The following is a 22,237-nucleotide window of genomic DNA, read 5'->3' on the forward strand; positions in this document are numbered from 1 at the left end:
GGGTGTATTTTATTTTACATAATCCACTGTGTGTATCTGTTACTATAAAACCCATAGGCTTAATAAGTATATTAGTCTTAATCATCACTACATCCATACATTTAGTAGCAAATGTAGTGATAAGACAAGGCACACAGGTGGGTTTTTATCTTGTTTTATTTTGTTCTTATGTAGGACCAGAAGTCTCAGGCATATTTGATAGGATCCATTGGTGTTAGTGGAAAAACCAAGTGGGATGTCTTAGATGGTGTAATCAGACGTCTCTTTAAGGTAAGTTGTGCAAATATCTTGCCATTAATTTTCAGATGTGTTTCATTTTGGATACTTCCCTTAGCTTTAATAGCATAGACATATTTGCTTTTACTCTCCTTCATTTCAAATATCAAGGAGAGCTTTCTATCTACATTAGTTTTATATTGCTCATTTCTAAAATTCTTGACAGATAGTTTCATATCCCCATGAGTTTTGTATTTTTTGGTTGACGAGTCGAACCTCAGTTTTGACCTTCCTGTTTTTGTGTGTACCTCTTAGGAATATGTGTTTCGAATTGATACATCTGCTAGCCTTGGTCTGAGCTCTGACTGCATTGCTAGCTACTGCATAGGGGATTTAATTAGATCCCATAGCCTAGAAGTGCCTGAGTTGCTGCCTTGTGGATACCTTGTTGGAGATAACAACATCATCACTGTGAACCTGAAAGGTAAAAATCAAAAGGAAAGGAAAAGCACATTGTATTTTTTTTTTTACCAACATTACTTTTTTTTTTTTTTTTGCAGTTTGCCTTCATATTTTCATATTGAAAACTATGTTAACTACTTTGATAGTTTTGGTATGAAATGAACTGTATTTACATTTTAAACACAGAAATCCTACATAAAACACTAAAATCCATGTAAATGAAATCCTTTGGATTTGAGGACATGAAACTTGTACTGTAATTTTAAAAATTCTCCAGGACTTACAAAAAAGGGAATGTGATTTAGGGAATTTCAAGTTTCTAGGTTTCTTCCATTACCATCTTTCACATTGGGAGGATTCAAAACATGTATTTTTTGTTCCAAAGTAATGTATTCATCACTACATCTCTGATTTTAAAATATGTGTACCCAATAAATACCCACTGGGGATAGCGAATGGAAGTTAATAATCAAGAGTGAGGAATTGTTTTCTTTGCTTTGGATGATGTGATTAATTATAGGCAAATAGAATATCTAAAGTATGCTTATGTCCATAATTTCTTGTTCATTCATGTTAAAGAATCAGAGTACATCTATATAAACTATGAATTAATAGGAATGTGTCAATATTTGATTTTATGATTAAGGTAATTGAGTAAGTAAAAAGGAGATACTGTTTCTCTACTTCTTAATTCCTTGCTAAATATCACAATTTGTGTTTTCCAAAAGCTTAAGTGGTTGTACAGCTGGGGTGTGTAATGAGAGCTAAATGAAAACACAGAAGAGAAACAGGAAGAAAAAGGGAAGAACATACACACATACGTATTTTGTATTTTTATCTTTACATTTATTCTTAACGAAACTACCACCTTCAAAGGGAAGGAGATTTTAGAATAGAATTTACAGTAATGCTTCCATTTCTTTCTGGAAACTTAAGTGGGAAGCATGAAGTAGACAGTGGAAGGAAGCCTGAACAAAAGGAAAGGGCCTCCTTTCTTTTGCATGTTCACTCTCTCTCACTACTGATGTTTTCTGTCTTAAAATGGCAGCATATGTTCGTGGGATACAAGTATCAAGGAAAGTGTTTTTGCAAGGACTGCTTTGCTATGAATAACAAAGCTTTGTTGGCAGTTGACACTGTATTTTAAATTCTAGCTTGTATGGAACAATAAGGCAAGCTGTTCCCTTTGTTTCTTCCTTCAGGGGTAGAAGAAAACAGTTTGGACAGTTTTGTTTTTGATACACTCATTCCTAAACCAATTACCCAAAGGTACTTTAACTTGTTGATGGAGCATCACAGAATTATACTCTCAGGACCTAGTGGTACTGGAAAGACCTATTTAGCAAACAAACTTGCTGAATATGTAATAACCAAATCTGGGAGGAAAAAGACAGAGGATGCAATTGCCACTTTTAATGTGGACCACAAGTCAAGTAAGGTAAGTCACAAATTCCTACGAGAACTGCTGCTATGTATCCACAAGTGTCTTAAGCAATTAAGCACTAAGATTGCGTAAAAGTTCCATATTGTACATGGAAATGTATCCACCTCTTTGACTAAAAGTAGTATGTAGTAGTTGACTAAACCCTGCTTCATGACTTTGAACAAAACTGCTATTCAATACCATTAAGTTATCACAGACATTGGGGACATACAGAAGGAAATGACAGATTCCCTATTATCTGATTTCTCTTAGGAAGTATGAGTACAAAGAGATCCATGAAAAGTGCTATAGATGCAAGAGGTAAAAATAACAATTCCTGGAGGAATCAGAGCTTTATAAAAAGTCAATAATTGGCTCTGAGTCTTAATAAATTAGTAGGAATTAACTGAATGGGTATTTGGGTATAATTAGAATATCCCAGGCGGAAATTCTGGAAGCAGCAATTGCTTACATCATATTTCTATAGGATTTCTGCTTGGGAACCTTAGGAAATTGAACAGTATTCCTTGTTAGCATCAACTGAAAGCTCATGTACCATAATAGCTTGAACACTCTCAATTTTTAACTAAGCATGAGAGGCTATAAAGCCTAGTTAGTACTTTCATATATTCTGAGTAAAATGTGACATCCTGAAAAGGAAATAGTTTATGCCTAACACTAGACTTTGCCTATAATAATATTCACTACATTCTCAATTAATTCAACCTAAAGTTCGCTTAGAAAACTCTATTTGTTATGACCAGTCCCTGAGGGAATCCACATGATACTGGGCCATGTTATTTTTCAGCAAACCTGCTTAGATGATCTAAACTAACCCAAACTCTCAGAAACCTCAGGCCTGCAAATTTTCAGGAATAAACATGATTCCCAAAGCATCCAAAACCCAGTGGATTCTTGAAATAAACCATACATGTAGCTTAGTGAACAAAATGTTCCTAATGGTATGGACAACTACACGCTAACAAACTGGAAGAAATGGAAACATTCTTAGAAATATACAATTTACCAAGAATGAATCTGGAAGAATTATAAAATTCAAGTAGATCAACTACTAATAAGATTGAATCAGTAACCAATAACCTTCAGATGAAGAAAAGCCCAGAACCAGATGGCTTTACTGGTTAGTTATACCACACATTTAAAGATGAATTAACAACGATCCTTCTCAAACTCTTTTAAAAATCAAAGAAGAGTGAGTACTCCCAAACTCATTTTATGAGTCCAGCATTAATTACCCTGATACCAAAACCAGAAGAGGACACTAAACCTAATTCAGCAGCTCATTAATGGGATCATTCATCATGATCAAGTGGTGCTTATCCCTGGGATGCAAGAATAGTTCAACATATGAAAATCAATCATGTGATGCAACATATTAACAAAGTGAAAGAAAAGAATCACATGGTCATTTTAAAAGATGTAGAAAAAGCATTTGACAAAATTCAATATGGTAAAAACTCTTAATATATTAGGCATCTAAGGAACACATCTCAACAAAATAAAGGCCATATAGGACAAGTTCACAGCTAACATCATACTCAGAGATGAAAGGTTGAGTTTTTTTCTCTGAAATCAGGAACAAGACAAGGGTGCCCACTCTCACCACTACTATTCAACAAAGTACTGGAAATCATAGCTAGAGCAATTAAGCAAGATAAAGAAATAAAAGTTATCAAAATTGGAAAAGAAGTAAAGTTTTCTCTATTTGCAGATGACATGATTTTATAGAGAAAGAATCCTAAAGACTCAACTGAAAAATTGTTAGATCTAATCAATGCTAAATTTGCCAGCTACAAAGCTAACATGCAAAAATCTGTTGCATTTCTATACACTAACAATGAATTTTTCTGAAAAAGAAATAGACATCAATTTGATTTATAACAGCATCAAAAACAATAAAATACTCTATGCTTTACACCTGAAACCAATGTAAATTTATGCTTAAAGTAAACTAAATATTTAAAATTAACTGAAGGTGGATTAAAGACTTAAATGTAAGACCTAAAACCATGAAACTCCCAGAAGAAACATAGGAATAAGGCTTCATGACAAGGGTCTTGGTAATGATTTTTTGGATATGATATTTAAAGCATAAGCAATAAAGTAAAAAATAAATAAGTAGGACTACATCAAACTAAAAAGCTTCTGCACAGCAGAAGAACATCAACAAAGTGAAAAGATAACCTATGGAATAGCAAAAAAATGTTTGCAAACTATATATCTAATAAGGGGTTAAAATTCAAAAAATATAAAGAACTCAATAGCAAAAAACATAATTTAAAAAAATGATCCAAAGGAGATATAGGAAAAACCAACAGGTATATGAAAAGATGCTCAATATCACTAGTCATTAGGGAAATGAAAATTATAACCACAATGTGGTGTCACCTCATGCCTGTTAGCCTGGCCATCATCAAAAAGATAAGAGATCACAGATGCTGGCATGGGAGTGGAAAAAAGGGAGCCCTTTTGTGCACTTTGGTGGGATTGTAAATTAGTACAGCCAGTATGGAAAACAGTAGAGAGGATCCTCAAAAAATCAAAAAAGAACTACCATGTGATCTAGCAGTTTCACTTCTGGGAATATATTCAAAGGAAACAAAAACACTAACTCAAAAAGATATCTGCATCCCCACAATCATAGCAACATTATTTACAGTAGCCAAAACATAGAAACAACCTAAGTGTCCATTGATAGATGAAAGGATCAAGAAGTTGTGATATAAATATATACTAGTGGCCCGGTGCATGAAATTCGTGCACATTAAAAGAGAATTAATGAGAAGAAATATTTTAATATTGCTATTTGTCCTTTCTCTATAATAGAAGTATCAGAAATGAAAAAAAATTAGTAAAATGTATATAAAATCTCCCTCCAAGTGTCAGAGATGAAAGAAAATTAGTAAAATGTATATAAAATCTCCCTCCCGTCAGAGTCTGGGGTGCACCACGGGACCTAGAGTCAAGACCCCGCCCACCACCCTCACCCGCTTCGAAAAATGCGGAGATCTAGACCCGGCCGGCCCCACCCACCGTCAAGCCCTCTGGGTGGGGGGCGCAGCCTCAGGTCCCCCAGCCCGGCGCGGGGCGGGGGTGCGGCCTGAGATCCCCTGTCAAGCCCTGCCAGGGGAGGGATGTGGCCTGAGGTCCCCATCAAGCCCCACTGGGCAGGGGGCACAGCCTGAGGTCCCCCAGCCCAGCGCTAGGGTGGGGGTGTGGCCTGAGGTCCCCTGTCAAGCCCCACCAGGAGAGGGCACAGCCTGAGGTCCCCTGTCAAAACCTGCTGGGTGGGGGGCATGGCCTGAGGTCTCCCGGCCCTGAGCAAGGGCAGGGGTCCCCCGTCAAGCCCTGCCAGGTGAGGTGCATGGTCTGAGTCCCCCGTCAAAGGCGCGCTGGGTGGGGGGTGTGGCCTGAGGTACCCTGTCGAGCCCTGCAGGGTGGGGAGTGTGGCCTGAGGTCTCCTGGTGGGCTCTGGGCCAGGGGGCTCAGTCTGAGGTCTCCTGGCTTAGAGCAGGGGCTGGAGCGGGGGACACAGCCTGAAGTCTCCTGGCCCCGAGCTGGGGGCGGGGGGGTGGGGGGCGTGCCCTTAGGTCCACTGTCAAGCCCATCCCTTCCCACCCCCAACCCCCAGTAGCGTGATACCAGTGCTGAACGGGATGCACGCAGGAGCACGCAGGCAGCGTGACATTAGTGGGGGCGGAAGTCCCCGCCCCTGACTCTGCCCACAGACTGGTTGTGAATGGGACACAATAATGGACAAATTAGCATACATACACATACACACACACACATACACACACACACACATACACACCTTTGTTCAAAATTGTCTTAGATTTATTTTTCAAGGAGAACAAAGATGTCATAAAGCAGGATGAGATCTATTAAAGTTAAATTAATATAATACATGTATTCCAAATATTTCCTTGGAGCCCAGCACTGTTCAAATTATGGTTGAATCACCCATACTCATCACAACTGGAGAGCATGGGACCTGAGGCATGGAACCAGAATATTGGACTCTTCTCTAAGAAGCAAGAAGAACACAGTTGTTTGCTGGTTCCAGTCAACATTGTTCAATGCCAACTGTGAATTTTAGGTCTCCTCATATCTTTACTTAAAAGCCTTTTAACAGAATGTTTTTTTCTTTTTAACCAAAATGATAAAAGGATTGACATTTCTTAGTCATCCTCAGTGTGCTTTTTGGTATTCCCTCAATGTTGAGGTGACAAAATTCTTTAAACCTTGCTTCCTTTAAGAGAAAACAAATGGGTAGAAAATAGACTATTTATTACAGGAAACCAAAGCATTTTGATGAAGTTGGATATCACTTAAAATCAAGTTTTAAATCAGATTTATTTGGGCTTCATTAGGATGTAGTTTTATTATGCTAACAAATTAGGTTAATTAATATTAATTATAAAATTTGCTTTAATCCCAAGTCCTCTGTTATATATAGGTACTTTATATCTCAGTTTTAAAAATGTTTAGAGCTTGGAGCTATTCTTATCAACATTGTATGTGTTCTTAATTTTTTTTAATCTAGTATTCCCAACATTCTTATTTTCTACTATTTCATAATAGAATATTTTCTGCCATTATTAGGTCAGTTTAATTTTTGTTATTACAAAATAATGAAAAATAAAGCATTGCCAAGAGTGTTCAAATACAGCTAATGATTCTCAGAAACAGTAAAAGGAAAAACAACAACAACAACAACAAAAACCATGGACAAATCATGTGATACTCAGCACCAAGAAAGTACAAAATACAAACTAACAAATGTTGTTGTTGTTTTTTTTTCACTTTATTTTTGTAAGATGAGAATGAGCTATTAGTAATGCTGGAAACAAAATTGTTGCCAGAGAACTTGGTCAATTCATGCTAATTGTGAGAGAAACTACACTGGTGTTTTGTTTTCTATTTTGTTTTGTTTCGTTTTTATGGGAGTGGCAAATGAGACTAGTAATAAAGGACTAGGGATGAGAAAGTGAGGTTGTGTGAGGGATAGCTGCTAACAGTGTCGATTTATTAAGTGAAGTGTGAATGAGGCGTAAAATAATAAATCCTTTCCCTGAAAAATGGAGCTTTGTAATTGCGGCTGTGCTTTATACTGGACCGTAGACAGCACTGAAGAGATGAAGCCAAAAAGCACTTACTTATTCCAAAATAGCGAACAATAAACCATCAAAAGAAAAAAAAATCTTTTCGTGCTTTGGTACATCTGTATTTTACATTCGGTCCCTCTTCTCACTCTTCTAGCCTTTCTTCATGCTGCCAGTAGGAATATTTTGATCGAGAGCAGTACATATAAGCAATTATCCTTGGTGACATTTGATATAGTGGGCCCAGAAACCTAGAGATGGGTTTAGGAAAGACTATGTGGCCATCTGAAGCCACCTAGGGTTTTAGGTAGGGAAAGATTAGAAAACTGAACTTGGCAGATTCATTTCTACTAATAGTGTGCCTAGAATCAAAACCAAAGAAAGCAATGATCAACAGTTTTATGTAACTGCTGTTTTCTGTGTATATTTTCAAAGCATGGGATTTATCTCATCCTCAATGTCCATCTGGTAGATATAGCTGTTTTATACTGCCTGATTTGATCTTGGGCATGAGACTTTTAATGTTAATGCATCAGTACTTCAATCTAAGACTTTGCCCCCAGTTACGCTATGGTGAGAATCATGAAGTGATTTCCAAAAGGTCTGAAAAGCTTTTAACTTATATGACAAAATTATTTGTGTGTGCTAATTTCTACTTGCCACTGGTCCATAGCTTTTTTTAGATTCCCAGTGGGATCTTATAATCTACTACCCTTCTCAAGATGAGAGCGAACCATAATAAAATTTAATGGCCCTACTTTTCCAAAAATCACCCAGTGATTTCTTAATTACCAAATTCAATGCCCATTGTTCTCTCTCTCTCTCTCCCCTTTCCTTATGTATAGCAAATTGCTATAGTTCACCTCTCCTTTCTAGAAATTCCTCTGATTTTCCTTTTTTCCTTGTTTCCTTCCTACTTAGAAGGCTCCTTCTTTGTCTCTTTTACTGACTACTCTTCCTTTACCTACTGGTAAGTAAAAATATTCCCATATATACTGTTCTCTCTCACATCTGTTCTCATCTAGGTGACTCCATTGGTTTCAACTTGTGTTGACTCCATTTTTAACCATGTCCATTCTCTTTCTATTAGATTACAAATATGTTAATATTAGCATACTAAATATACACATTTAGAAATGCCAACTTCAACTCTGAAAAAAATATCATAAATCCATCTTCTTCCATCCATCTCTACTATGACTGCCCTCCCACCCAAATTAACACCCTCTATCACTTGGACTATTCTAGTTGTTTCTCACTGCTCTATTCGCAACTTAAGTTTACTTTCCCTTCTCTCTCTTCCTATCTTTATCCTTTCACCTCATGGAAAATAAAGTGTTTTTCATAATTAAAATCTGACCACATTAAAATTCTACAATTTTTTCTCATTACTTTCTGCACTAGATCAAAAATCTTGCCACACTTCTCTATCTATATCGAGTCCCATAGTGTGTTTTGGCTTCAACAAATTCAGTATTCTTTTGACTGGTTTATTTTTCTCCTTTACAATATACTTAATACATTTTGAAATTATAATTTTGACCACATTACTCAGATTTACAAAACATTCAATGTCTTATCATTGCCAATAGGAAGATTCCAGTAACCTCACTAATCATTCAAGATTGTGCACCTTCCTTTCTAATTTATTTACCATTATTTACATACAACATGTTTACAACTAGTTTTTTCCTACATGGGTATCACTATTTTGTGTTTCTGTCTTTAATTGTTCTTCTCCTTATATTTGGAAAATTCTTCTATTTTTAAGATCAAAACATTACTCAATATTACAAATAAAGGATTAATAGCAGTAATCCTGCCACCAGAAAGTCTTTTCCAGCAGCTACAAGTGATCCATTTTAGATAAAAACTCTCAGCCAAGTGGGAATAGAAGGATCATACCTCAACATAATGAAGGCCATATAACAAACCTACAGACAACATCATACTCAATGGGCAAAACTTAAATCTATTTCCCCTAAGAACAAGAGCAAGACAGAGATATTTGCTTTCACTACTCTTATTCAACATAGTACTGGAAGTCCTAGCCACAGCTATCAGACAAGAAGAGAACATAAAAGGCATTCAAATTGGAAAGGAGGAAGTAATATTCTTATTATTTGCAAATGACATGATATTGTACATAGAAAACCCTAAAGACTCTACCAAAAAACTACTAGATTTAATAAATGAATTTGGCAATGTAGCAGGATACAAAATCAACACCCAAAAAATCAATGGCTTTTTTTATACACCAATAATGAATTCTCAGAAATGAAAACTAAAAAAAAAATCCCATTTACCATTGTAACAAAAAAATACCTAGCAATAAACTTAACCAAGGAGGTAAAAGACCTGTACTTGGAAAACTACAGGACTTTGAAAAAAAAAAGATAGAAGATACAAACAAGTGGAAGTATATACCCTGTTCATGGATTAAAGAATTAATATCATTAAAATGTTCATACTACCCAAAGCAATGTATAGATTCAATGTAATCCCTATTAAAACACCAAGGGTATATTTCACAGATCTAGAACAAATACTCCAAAAATGTATATGAAACCAAAAAAGACCCCTAACAGCTGTAACAATCTTTAAAAAGAAGAACAGAGTGGGAGGGATCACAAACCAGATATCAAGTTATACTACAAAGCAACTATAATCAAAACAGCCTGGTACTGGCACAAGAACAGGCATATAGTTTGACAGGACAGAACAGAGAACCCAGAAATCAACCCAAGCCATTATGTTTAATTAGTATTTGACAAAGGAGGCAAGAGCATACAATGGGGTAAAGACAGTCTCTTCAATAAATGGTATTGAGAAAATTGGGCAGGTACATGCAAAAAATAAAATGAGGATGTGGAGAAAAGGGAACCCACATGCACTGTTGGTGGGAATGCAGACTGGTGCAGCCACTTTGGAAAGCAGGATGGAGTTACTTCAAAATTTAAAAATGGAACTGCCTTATGACCCAGCAATTCCTCTTCTGGGAATATATCCAAAGAAACCTGAAACACTAATTCGAAAGAATATATGTACCCCTATGTTCATTGCAGTGTTATTTACAATAGCCAAGATTTGGAAGCAGCCCAAGTGTCCATCAGTAGATGAGTTGATTTAAAAAGTTGAGTTTCCCTGCCAGTGTGGGTCAGTGGTTGAGCGTCGACCCAGGAAGTAAGAGGTCACCTGTTCAATTCCCGGACAAAGCATATGCCCAGGTTGTGGGCAGGATCCCCAATAGGGGGCGTGCAGGAGGCAGCTGATAGATGATGTTTCTCTATCCTGGACATTTCTATCTCTCCCTTTCTCTCTCTCTAAAAAAAAAAAATCAATAAAAACATATTTAAGAAAATAAAATAAAATGAAATGAAACTAGACCACCAACTTACACCATACACAGAAATAAACTCAAAATGGAGTAGACTGCATATTTTATAAATAAATGAATGACTCACTATAGCTAGATTATTGAAATAAATAAGGTAAATGAAATTCCCCAGACTATTCACCAGTTCAAACATCTTTTACTGCAATCTCTTATTTTGGCAATATGCTATGTGATTGGTTCAATATAAGGTAAATAGTATACTGGTTCTTTAATAAATTTTATATTTGAACTTGAATATATTATTAAGTGCCTCAAAAACCCAGGTTATTGTCATTTATCCCTTCCTACATTTAGTTTTAAAAGTGGTCTTACAGACAGAGTGAGTTGCCTCTGGGGTGAGCAGTTCCCATATTTACCTAGCTGCCAGAAATAGAGATCATGGAATTGTTTTTAACCCTGAGCAAGACTTACAAATTGAAAATGTCATTGTAAATATGCAAATATTATGGAAATGTTCTTACTGATTAGGATAATTCTAAGAAACCTAATTATGTTCCTGGCCTACCCATCTGTGAGAGCAGTCAATCAGTGAACTGGTTATCCTACTTAGATTAAAAGCTATTAGAAAGGAATAATGCCTGTAAAAGAACCAAGAAACTCAAGAAATGCCAAATGATAATGTCCACCAACCCAGTGAAATATAATAAGTTTTGTCTTTATTTTTAATTATAGCAGCTGCATGCAGATTAGAAATAAGTAAATAAATAACCACAGTTTATCTGAATTTCAGGGCAGCACTTTCAGATGCACCCCACTGAAATGAATTGGAATGAAAACATTTAGAGTATATGTGGAAATTTAAGGGTGCCATTTTGTAATCATACTTGTAATCATAAGATTTGCTAAAATCCACTTTTATCATTGACATTTCAAAAACAGGGATAAAGTCTCAATGTTTGTAGTTTATCCTAAGAACTCATATCAGGAACTCTCTTTTTGCTCTTCATTGGGGGAGAAGACAACTGGGAAATATGCCTTGGTGTTTACAGTTGTATATTTGTTTTGGGTGTTTCGTACTGGCTTTGTAGAATAAGTTTTTTTATCAATAGACCAAGCTATGACTGTTAATCAAAGATACAGGATGGAAGACAAAGTCTGCTATTCATAAAATATGAAATTCTCGCCAGTGGTATAAAATACACCATTGACGTGTTTGTTTTCTTTATTTTTTATAAAGGAATTACAACAGTATCTAGCTAGCCTGGCTGAACAGTGCAGTGCTGACAATAATGGTGTAGAGCTCCCAGTTGTAATAATTCTTGATAATCTCCATCATGTGGGCTCTTTGAGTGATATCTTCAACGGTTTCCTCAACTGCAAATACAACAAATGGTATGTTTATGAAATATTTTGAATGATGAAACAAAAAAAATGTGATCAAATATGCTTTCTTGTGTCTTTATACCTCTTAAGACCTATACAGGTATCATTAATTTGAGAAGCCTTCATTAATATTACACATTTCTAAAAAAATTCTCTATGTATTTCTTAGAAAATCTACTTATTCATTCAATAACTGTGTCCCAGGCATGTTTATGGGAACATGATTTGCCTGATGATGTTAGCTTCAGCAAATAATCAGGAAGTCTGGGAGACTATGTCAATGATAGAATGTTTGAGTCAGGAGAATGAAGAACTAGAATGAGTCTTTAGAGCTCTGCTTTCATTCTCAGTCCATATCAACGTTTAAATTCAACCTTTCTATAGAAACAAATTTAGTACATTCAGATGTACCTCTCTCCATTAATGAGTGTAATTTTTAACTATTAAAGTGAAAGGAAAGGTTGAAATAGAGCATAAAAATATCTGAAAACCCACTTAAGACTCACTAGCATGGCTCTAAAAATAAGACATATAAGTGCAATAACATAAGCATTAGTTTTAATGGTGCAAGTATTCCAATTAATCTCTGCTAGAGTTTTTTTAAAATTTTTTAATATAGATATTATCTTTTAATATAGATATTGTCAGTATTTACTTAATAAATACTGACACAAAGAGACAAATTCTTTCATGCTATTAAAGAACCTTAAAAATAACTGTGAAATAATAAAAGAGGGAAAATAAATGAATTTGATTATAAGCATGAGAATCATAAGATGTTAGAGTGGAATGAGACCAGTGTGATTTTTCTGTCTAATCTTTTTATTTTATAGATGCATAAATTTAGGCTCAGAGAGGTGAAAGGAGTTTTCAGGGGTGAAATAGGTGGGTTTAGGAAATTTTAAAATTATGGGGTCCCTGGAAAAAGCAGAGGGCTACAGAGCTGCAAAAGGGTACACTTCCATAAGACAAGGGAGCTGGGAGTGGCAGGAGGTATATTTCCATGAGATAAGGGAAGTTGGGAGCTGAAAAGGTACACATTTACAGAATAAAGGGAAGGAAGCCCCTCATTCAAAGAGGGAGGACGAAAAGCCCAGAGGAAATAGGAGAACAATTAAGGAGAAGGAGGGAATTCAAGTACTTCACAGAGGCTTGAGCTCAGGAGTTGCTCTAGTGACCAAATCAAAGGGGAATAGTGGCCAATCAGAGGGGATATTGAGGCATAAAAACTGCAGCCTTTATAAACCCTGGAAAAAGGGACTCCATGAGACCCTTTCCCCCTCCCCACGTGGGAGTCTGTGCTATGGGAGTCTGTGCTGTGGGACTTTTCCCCTCTCCCCACATGGGAGTTTGTGCTTGTTTCTCAATAAATTCCCACCTTTGCTATACCATCCTCCGTTCATGGTTTCATTCTTCAACTCCAATGGACAAAGAGCTCTTGGGAAGCCATCCTGCCCAGGGGAGCACTGCATTTCCAGTCCAAATTTCCTGTTTCAGAGGGAAAATGATTTGCCCAGAATTCGAGAGCTGAACTTACAACACCAAATCCTAATTTCCAGTTCAATAATCTTTGTCCTTTTGCAACCGAACATTACAAAATTATCCTTTTAAAGCCTAATTATATATGGAATAATCACATTTATCTAAATTGTTTTCTAAGACAATTTAATATATTAATCTATTTTACCATCAGTACATCTGCATATTCTACTCTCTTTTCCCCCCAGTCCATATATTATTGGAACAATGAATCAGGGAGTTTCTTCATCACCAAATCTAGAGCTGCATCACAATTTCAGGTAAAGATAAATCGAATGCTTTGTTTTTCGGTTTTTGGAGGGTGTGTTGTTGTTTTTTTCCTTGTCTTTCTCTCTTTGTTTTTGTGGTTGTTTTTCCATTTGTGCATTGACACACCCTGCCTGTGGTGACCTGTGGTGTGAAAATAATTCTCACTTCGTATGACACTCTTTCTCAAGCAGACTTTGTAGGATCCTCAATCTGTAATCAGAAGTGTTTCTTTAAAAAAAAGAAAAGAAAAGAAATGTTTTTCCTGCTCACTTTGTCACTAGCTAAAGCAGAGCACTTTTCCTAAGTGTGAGGAATGTGGAGAGAGTTCCTATTTTAGGACTTGTGATTCTCTGGCAGAAGAGTGCTCCGTGTGGATACTCCCACTCACTTCTCAGGCACAGGAGCTTCTCTTTATCTCAAAAGGAAGAGTTAGTTACATAATAGCTCTAATGCTAATAGACCTCTTCGCCCCTTTGATTATTAAAATGTGGCCACCAATTGACAAAGGAACTCTATATTGGAAAGATGATTATTATGGACTTAAAATTTAATTACGCAAAGATTTCTGATTTTCCTTTTTCTTTTTCTTTTTATAGGTGGGTACTATGTGCAAACCACACTGAACCAGTGAAAGGCTTCTTAGGCAGATATCTTCGAAGGAAACTAATAGAGATAGAAATTGAAAGGAACATCCGCAATAATGACCTAGTCAAAATTATAGATTGGATTCCTAAGACATGGCATCATCTCAACAGTTTTTTGGAAACACATAGTTCTTCTGATGTTACCATTGGTGAGTTGCAAAATTGCAATATGCCATTTGCTAGGAACTAAGAGTACATGGTGAAGATGACCAGATTGGATGGTAGAAAATAACAAGTGAAGCTTATGTGTTTCAAGCTTCCAAAGATTTGTTTTTTTTCTTTCCCTTCTGAAAGTTTGCCTTCTTCTAAGTTTTGGATCTCCAATTTGTCTGACAATTGTGGTTTACTAAGATATTACTGAGATCAAATAAGTTTAAAATAGACAGATATTCTAAAAATCAGATAACCATCTATAATAATAAAAGCATAATATGCTAATTAGACTGGACAGCCAAACGACCTTCTGGACATCCTTCCAGATGAAGCCACCAAGGCAGGAGCCGAAGCAGATGGGGTTAGGGGCAATCAGGCAGGCAGGCAAGCAGTTAGGGGAGATCAAGCGAGCAGGTGAGTGGTTAGGGGCGATCAGGCAGGCAGGCAAAGGCAGTTAGGGATGATCAGGCAGGCAGGTGAGTGGTTAGGGGCGATCAGGCTGAAAACAAATTTTAGCTAATGGCGCATATCAAATATAGTTGTGAGAGAAGATTTTAGAGATAATTTAGATATTTTATAGGTAATTCATGTATTTTATATTTTTCATGAAGACAAAATTGTTTGACTTATTTATCTGTAGTTGGCGTACATTGTTTTTTTTAATATTTCTTCTTATGTTGCATGCATAAAAGTCCATTTTCCATTGTTATGGATCATAAAGACATACTCAATAAAGACAGTGTAGATTAGAAAAATGAATGACATATTTTATATTTGGAAATTCATTTTCAGCACTTTTCATTATTTGTAAAATAGGGAATGTTGATTAGATTATGACCTTTAAGGTTTCTCCTAACTCTAATATATTATGTCATTTATTAAGATTTTAATGTAAAAAGAAAAGGAAGTCCAAAGGAGATTTGGTCTTTAGTAAAATATACTTTAATAGTAATCAAGCTTGCCAACATTAAAATTTTCTAAGAATCCTCAAGAAATATATTACTTCCCCCTATATTGTGTCTAAATGTGTGTTTAGATTGTTAAATACAATTATTCTCAATAATATCTTGTTATTTGTTTCTTTTCAGGTCCCCGACTTTTCCTTTCTTGCCCCATGGATGTAGAAGGCTCTAGAGTGTGGTTCATGGATCTCTGGAACTATTCTTTGGTACCTTATATTCTGGAGGCAGTAAGAGAAGGTCTTCAGGTACTCAATTTTATTTACTGTTTTAAAAATCATCATGAATTTAAGCACAGGAAAAGATACTAAGCATCGTTAGTCATTAGGTAAATAAAATAAAAAGCACAGTGAGCTACCACTACAAACCCATTGAAATGGCTTTAAAAGTGTTTTTACTGTCAATAGTAAGTGCTGGGGAGAATGTGGAGTAACTGAAAAAAATTCATACGGCTGGTAGGGATGCAAAATAGTTCAGCCACTCTGGAAAATAGTATGACAGCTTTCTCTAAAGTTAAGCATACATTGTTCATACGACCCAACAACTTATTTCTGGGTATTTTTCCTGGATAAATGAAAATATATTGTTCACACAAAAATCTACACATGTTTGTATCAGCATTATTTAACATCACCAAAACTGACAACAACTCAAATGTCCTTTAGTGGGTAAGTGGTTAAACAAACTGTGGTATATCCATGCAAAGAAATACTACTTAAAAAATCATTAATTTATAAGCAAAAACATTCATTTCTCAGGGTATTTATGCAGAAAACTAAAGACATGAACAATATAAATATAGTGGTAAACTTTTAAAGAGCAACTAGTATATAATACTTTTGCCTGTTCTGAGAATAAATATTTAGGAGAAAGAGAAAGCACAATTATTTCAACAACTACACATTTAAGGCCAAATTTATTGCCATGGGTGTTTTCAGACTATTCTTATTAAATAGCCCATAATTGCAGAGCTCTACATCTTATAAATCAGGCATGTTTACATGAACCTTGATCATTTATTCTTTTATCATATAGTTTACAACAAGTAGTCTTTGATTATAGGTCCCCGGTTTTTAGTATGCTTTATTGTTTGAAGCCCATTAACATCACTTGTGAGATTCTGTACTGTTTTTGAGAGAGTGCTCTAAGTCCTAAGGCAGTTCTATGACAAGTTGGTTTAGCACCATCTCTGCTATTCCTCTCTAAGGCCCTGCAGTCAGCCCTTCTATTTACTCTTAACTAAAAGGTCAAAACATGTTACTAACAAGAAAACCTTCTTTCTTCAACAAAACATACTATCCCTTTTCCATTAGTCTTGCTATTTCCTTAAATTGGAGTTGAAATTTCATGAAACTGTAGAATTACAAAACTCAAGGTTGAAATGTTAAGTTTTGTGTCACATAATTGCCTAACTCATTCTAGAAGAATCCAATCTTCTATCCAATAACTCAGCCAAGGTTTAGGCAGTTTTGGCTTAGGCATGATTATTTTGATTATTATAACTGTTACCAGAATTAAGACATAGCTTTCCGTATTTTGTCATCTGCAATACCGTACTGTCTTTCTTTTACTGTCCAAAGGATTGGTTATCTGTTTTCTTTCATTTTACTTCCTTTGATCTTCATGTCCTCCTCACCTAACTAGCATGGCATGGCAGTATTTAAAACTATCATGTTGGTTCTGATGTACATGCAAATATTATGGGGATGTTCTGACCCCTCAGATCCTAGAGAATTCAGTCAATTGGTTCTACTCCAGATTTAAATAACCTAATTTCATAAGTTTAAGGAAATGAGCTAATATAAACCAGAAAGTGGCTCTAATAAAGTAAAATAAAAACTATACCTAAAGTTTTAATTCTTCGGATATAAAATATCACTTCTCAGGATTCCTCTAAAAAATATGCTGCCTAAGATGTAAGTTGGGTCTCTCACTTTCCATCATTTATACCCAAAATATGTTTATAAAAATTTACCTATAATATTCTAGAAGTAATCATTTTAAAACTTACTATTTAAATGAGTTGTTTGTTCTCTAGCTACTTTGAGTATTAATGAGCTACTACCCATGTTTTTACATATGAAATGCTTCTTGTTTCATGTGTTTGCTAAGACATAGAAAGAAAAATAAGCTTTTCAATAATTCAAAAACCTTAAAACAATTAGAGTGCTTAGATCTCATTTCTTTAAAGTGCATGTATTTTTTAAATATTTAAATCAATATTATTTATAAAACACTATCCTGAGAATTATAATTCGATAAAGCTTCCATTTGGAGAAAAGTAATACCAGCTTCCCAACTAAAATTGAAAGATATTTCAAAATTATTTTTGTAAAAGGGATAAAAATGTTCAAGTGTCTTGCTGTGGTTGTGGATGTTTAACAGTAGGTCAGTGTGAATGCTGAATCAACTGTGATGAAAGGAGTTTGGGAGAAAAGTCCAGCACATGGGAAAGATGAAAAAGGAAAACCCTGTGGTGGTAGACAGTTCTGTTTGCTGCTGAAGGCTGTACTAAGCCCGAAGTCCACTGGCAGATGATGCTCCTCAGTGGTCCATATATGTCTTCTGGAGGAGCGGGAAGGAAAGGAATGTCAGGAACCCTTCCCTTAGATCTCACTACTGCAGCAAAGAGCCCTGAGCAAGAGGTGGGAAAACTAAGCCTGATTGCAAAGATGAAACTCTGAGTTGAGAGGAATAGAAAAATATCTTTTTAAATGAAGGCTGATGCTTTGGTGAAGAACCATATGGGGAGTACTCTTTGCCAGATGTTCTAGTTGGAAAAACATCAGTGATGCAGAGGATCCTGGTTTTTATTCTGGTGATTCTATGTTTCTTGAAATGTCAACGATGAGTTCTTTTCATTCTGAATATTTAAATTTATCTTTTTTTTCAATTATTTTTAAATCTGTTAAATTCTAAAATACAAAATCAGGCTTGTTTACCTTTATATTGGTAAACCTCCTATTTTGCTGCCCTAAATGATTATTTAAAAGGTTGGCATCAGTTGATTCTAGACTTTCATAACCTTTTTATAACATTTGCTTTCCAAGAATTACACATGTTTCTTCAATTAGCTTAAGTTATATAGCAACCTATATTTATATCCTCTATAAAGTAAGTTTTTAACTAAAAGAACAACTGCTCCAAAACAAGAGAAGTTTTTAACTAAAAGAACAACTGCTCCAAAACAAGAGAACTATTTAAAAAAATCTAATGATTGCTACCCCCACCATCATATCCTAAGGAAACATGCAGATACCAGGACCTTGGTTCCTTTTTTTTTTTTTTTTAGGCAAAGCTGCCACACTGCATACATCTTGTCCAGGAGAAACCCAAAAGACAATTCCAAGGTTTCATTGTTTACCATATTGTTTTGTCTTATTGAACCACAACAAGTCACACAGAGCACCCCATAGTAAGCCATCTGGGACCAAATATACACCTGGTAACCAGGATTGGCCTCAAGAAAGCACATCACGGGGAGATTGGAAGGAAATTAGAGAACTAGTGTACCCACATTACTGCTCTCTTAATTGCAACTTTTCTCTCTCCCCATGTGGCCTTACATATTTTTACAGTCTCCTCAGTGTGCCCTGCTAAGTAGGGTTTTTAACATCTCGAATTCATCTTCTCTCTTCTACTCCAGTGCCAGTACTTTAGCCAGGTTTTATCACCCTTTTATTATTGACTATTCCCTCCATATGTGTCCTCACAAAGGTGATGCTTTTGTTTCCCATTTTGTTTTCCTTTTTTAGTAGTGACCTCATAAGTAAACATCTAAAAAGAGTTTTTACAGGAAACAATGAGATTATTAGATGAAGTTAATCTAAAGAAAATGGTTATCAGAGAAAGTATTCTTTTTTAAATATTTTTATTCATTTCAGAGAGGAAGGGAGAGGGAGAGAGAGAAATAGAAACATCAATGATGAGAGAGAATCATCGATTGGCTGCCTCCTGCACACCTCCTATTGGGGATCAAGCCCACAACCCGGGCATGTGCCCTTGATCGGAATCGAACCTGGACCCTTCAGTCCAAAGTCCGACACTCTATCCACTGAGCCAAACCAGCTAATCAGGGAGAAAGTATTCTTATTCTCTCAGTAACGTTGAGTTAAACAGAGAAAAAGAAGTCTTTTTTCTTTTATTAATCATCTTTCCAAAGTACATTTTAGTAGAGAGCTCTACTCAGTGTCTAGCATAGCTTTATTCAATTCTCCATAACTGGAACTTTTCTTTCTCAACTTTGAGGGTTGTTTTTTTTTTTTTTTTTTTTTTTGGTTTGTAAAATTACTAATACAGATAAATGTGGTATGCCTGGCTGGTGTGGCTCAGTGGTTGAGCATTGACCCATGAACCAAGAGGTCACCAATTCCATTCCCAGTCTGGGTTGCAGGCTCAATCCCCAGTAGGGGGCATGTAGGAGGCAGCCATTTGATGTTTCTCTCTCATCAATTTTCTATCTCTCTCCCTCTCCCTTCCTCTCTCTGAAATCAATAAAAACATATTTTTTAAAAAGATAAATGTGGGTAGTCATTTCAACATGTGAAAATAAACCTCCCTCACACTCTTCCCCAAATGCTGATCATCTCTCCCCTATATTTAGCTTAATTTTGTCTAGCCTTCAAAGTTAAAGTGAGCTACGGAGCTATGTAGACAGCTATATGTTTACAGTATGACAAATTGTATGTGCACAGTAATTCCCTGAAAAGGCCCATAAAAACTCAGTGTGCAAAGGAATCACTCAATTAGTAGTCACCTTTTTTACTAAATAGAAATGCATTTTATTTATTATTTTTAATTTTTATTGCTATTTTTAAAATTTGTCTTTATTGTTGAATGTATTACAGATGTCCCCCTTTTTCCCTATTGCCTCCCTCCACCCTGCACCCATCTCCCACTAGGTCTTTACCACACTATTGTCTGTTCCATGGGTTATGCATATATGCATAAAAGTTCTTTGCTTAATCTCTCCCCACCCACCCCCACCTTCCCTCTGAGTTTCATTTCATATGTGCTAAGTATGTGATCCCCTTTTAGATGTATGGGAAACGGGCACCTTGGGAAGATCCCTCAAAGTGGGTGCTTGATACCTACCCATGGAGCTCAGCATCTCTGCCTCAGGAGGGCCCAGCATTACTTCAGTTGCGACCAGAAGATGTTGGGTATGAGGGTTGCATCTCCACTAAGGAAGCCACAACCTCAAAGCACATTCCACAGACTGACACAGAGGGGGATCCCCTGGTAAGAAGCTGTTGTATGATTCTTCCTATAAAATCTTGATGACAGTGTGTAGTCATTAGTATTTAGTCATTTACATCAAAGACAATAATTGTCTTGGGTAATATTTGGGATTGTTCTGAAATTGATACTCAGTTTTAACTATTTTTCTTTTGGCCCACTTTTATTGGCTGAATTTCTTAAAACAAAAGACCAAACGCGTATGCTTAAAAATAATCAAGAAACACTGAAAGGAGGATGAACTTTATGACCATAATTTTCTCTTGTTATGCATAAAACTTTATAAAAATATAATTAAATTTTTAGATTGCATGACTAAATTCACTTGGTATTTAAAAAAATGAATTTTGTTCTTAAATAAGAAACAAAAATAAAATAATATAATGTACACTTGGAGAACTAAAGAATATCTATATATATAAAAGCCAAGTGACCAGAAAGACTTAATGACTGGCCAACCAGCCTGATCGGGGCCCTGATTGACCCCCCTAAATCTCCTAAAGCCCCTCCCCAAGGCCAGCCCCACCCCCGATCGGCCCTCCCATTGAGGGCGGGACTGGCCAACCTTCCGAGAGCTGCCCCCCACATCCCCTCCCGCTGACCTAACCCCACCCATGCACGAATTCATGCACTGGGCCTCTAGTTTTACATATATCTTCTAGTCTGACTAAATTTAAAATTTCGTTTTCTGTTCCCTTCAGTAAAGAATAAACTAACTTAGAAATCAAAGGGATGTTATTCTCACTGCCTTATTCAATTTACAATTGTGGCTGGCTTAACAAAAGTTGGTAAAACTCCAAAGTATGAATACTCTGAAGATATTAAGTACATGGTATTATTAGGAAAAGACTTTATTTTTAGGTATTTATTTTTTAGTCTAGATGATTTTCTATCGAATGATATTAAACGTAATGTGTTTGTTGGCTTACCATTCTATGACTAAAGAGATTATTGGACATGCATACCAGTACAAAAAGAAAACATAATGAAATAAAGACCATTACATTACTTAAAACAAATAAAAAGGGAATTGTTAAAATCATAACCTATAACTATATATCCAAACACATAAAATGACTTGATATTTATGGAGCACTTATACTAACAACCCCAAAACATATATATCATCATCATTTCAGTTTATCATTATTAATGTTTTGGGTGTTACATTTGAGCAATCTGATAAATTTTCAAGATCCTTTTCCCAATAAGATGCATACACACACAAACTTTTGCATACAATTTCAAAGAATTCTATAATGTCACAGAAGTATATACAAGACTTTCTGAAGTTCAGGGCTCTCCTATTTAGGACTTTTGACCTAAACTATTTACTACGTAAGGACCTGGACTCGCATTTATATAAAAGGGACCTGACCCTTTAGCTTATACATAAGTTAACAGTAGTGGCGGAATTGATTTGAATCTAGCATAATTGTGATTATACACTAAATAATTGCTGACAGAATGGTTAAAATTTAATAGAGTAAATATAAGCCCTAGGGCAC

At 35.8% G+C, this 22,237-nt stretch overlaps 1 protein-coding gene across 2 annotated transcripts in view; it reads left to right on the forward strand.

Moving 5' to 3' along the window:
- NAV3 (neuron navigator 3) overlaps positions 1 to 22,237 on the forward strand; it is a 566,743-nt gene that overhangs the window by 538,982 nt on the left and 5,524 nt on the right. For both annotated transcript variants that reach the window (XM_023749753.1, XM_023749754.1), the window contains 8 exons: positions 175 to 270; positions 532 to 700; positions 1,881 to 2,116; positions 11,802 to 11,956; positions 13,675 to 13,746; positions 14,332 to 14,528; positions 15,621 to 15,739; positions 20,529 to 20,732. In XM_023749753.1, the coding sequence (XP_023605521.1) occupies positions 175 to 270; positions 532 to 700; positions 1,881 to 2,116; positions 11,802 to 11,956; positions 13,675 to 13,746; positions 14,332 to 14,528; positions 15,621 to 15,739; positions 20,529 to 20,732 (1,248 nt within the window). The remainder of the gene's footprint in view (positions 1 to 174; positions 271 to 531; positions 701 to 1,880; positions 2,117 to 11,801; positions 11,957 to 13,674; positions 13,747 to 14,331; positions 14,529 to 15,620; positions 15,740 to 20,528; positions 20,733 to 22,237) is intronic.

This window comes from Myotis lucifugus, unplaced genomic scaffold (genome assembly GCF_000147115.1).
Source record: "Myotis lucifugus unplaced genomic scaffold, Myoluc2.0 scaffold_9, whole genome shotgun sequence".
Taxonomy (NCBI): Eukaryota; Metazoa; Chordata; class Mammalia; order Chiroptera; family Vespertilionidae; genus Myotis; species Myotis lucifugus.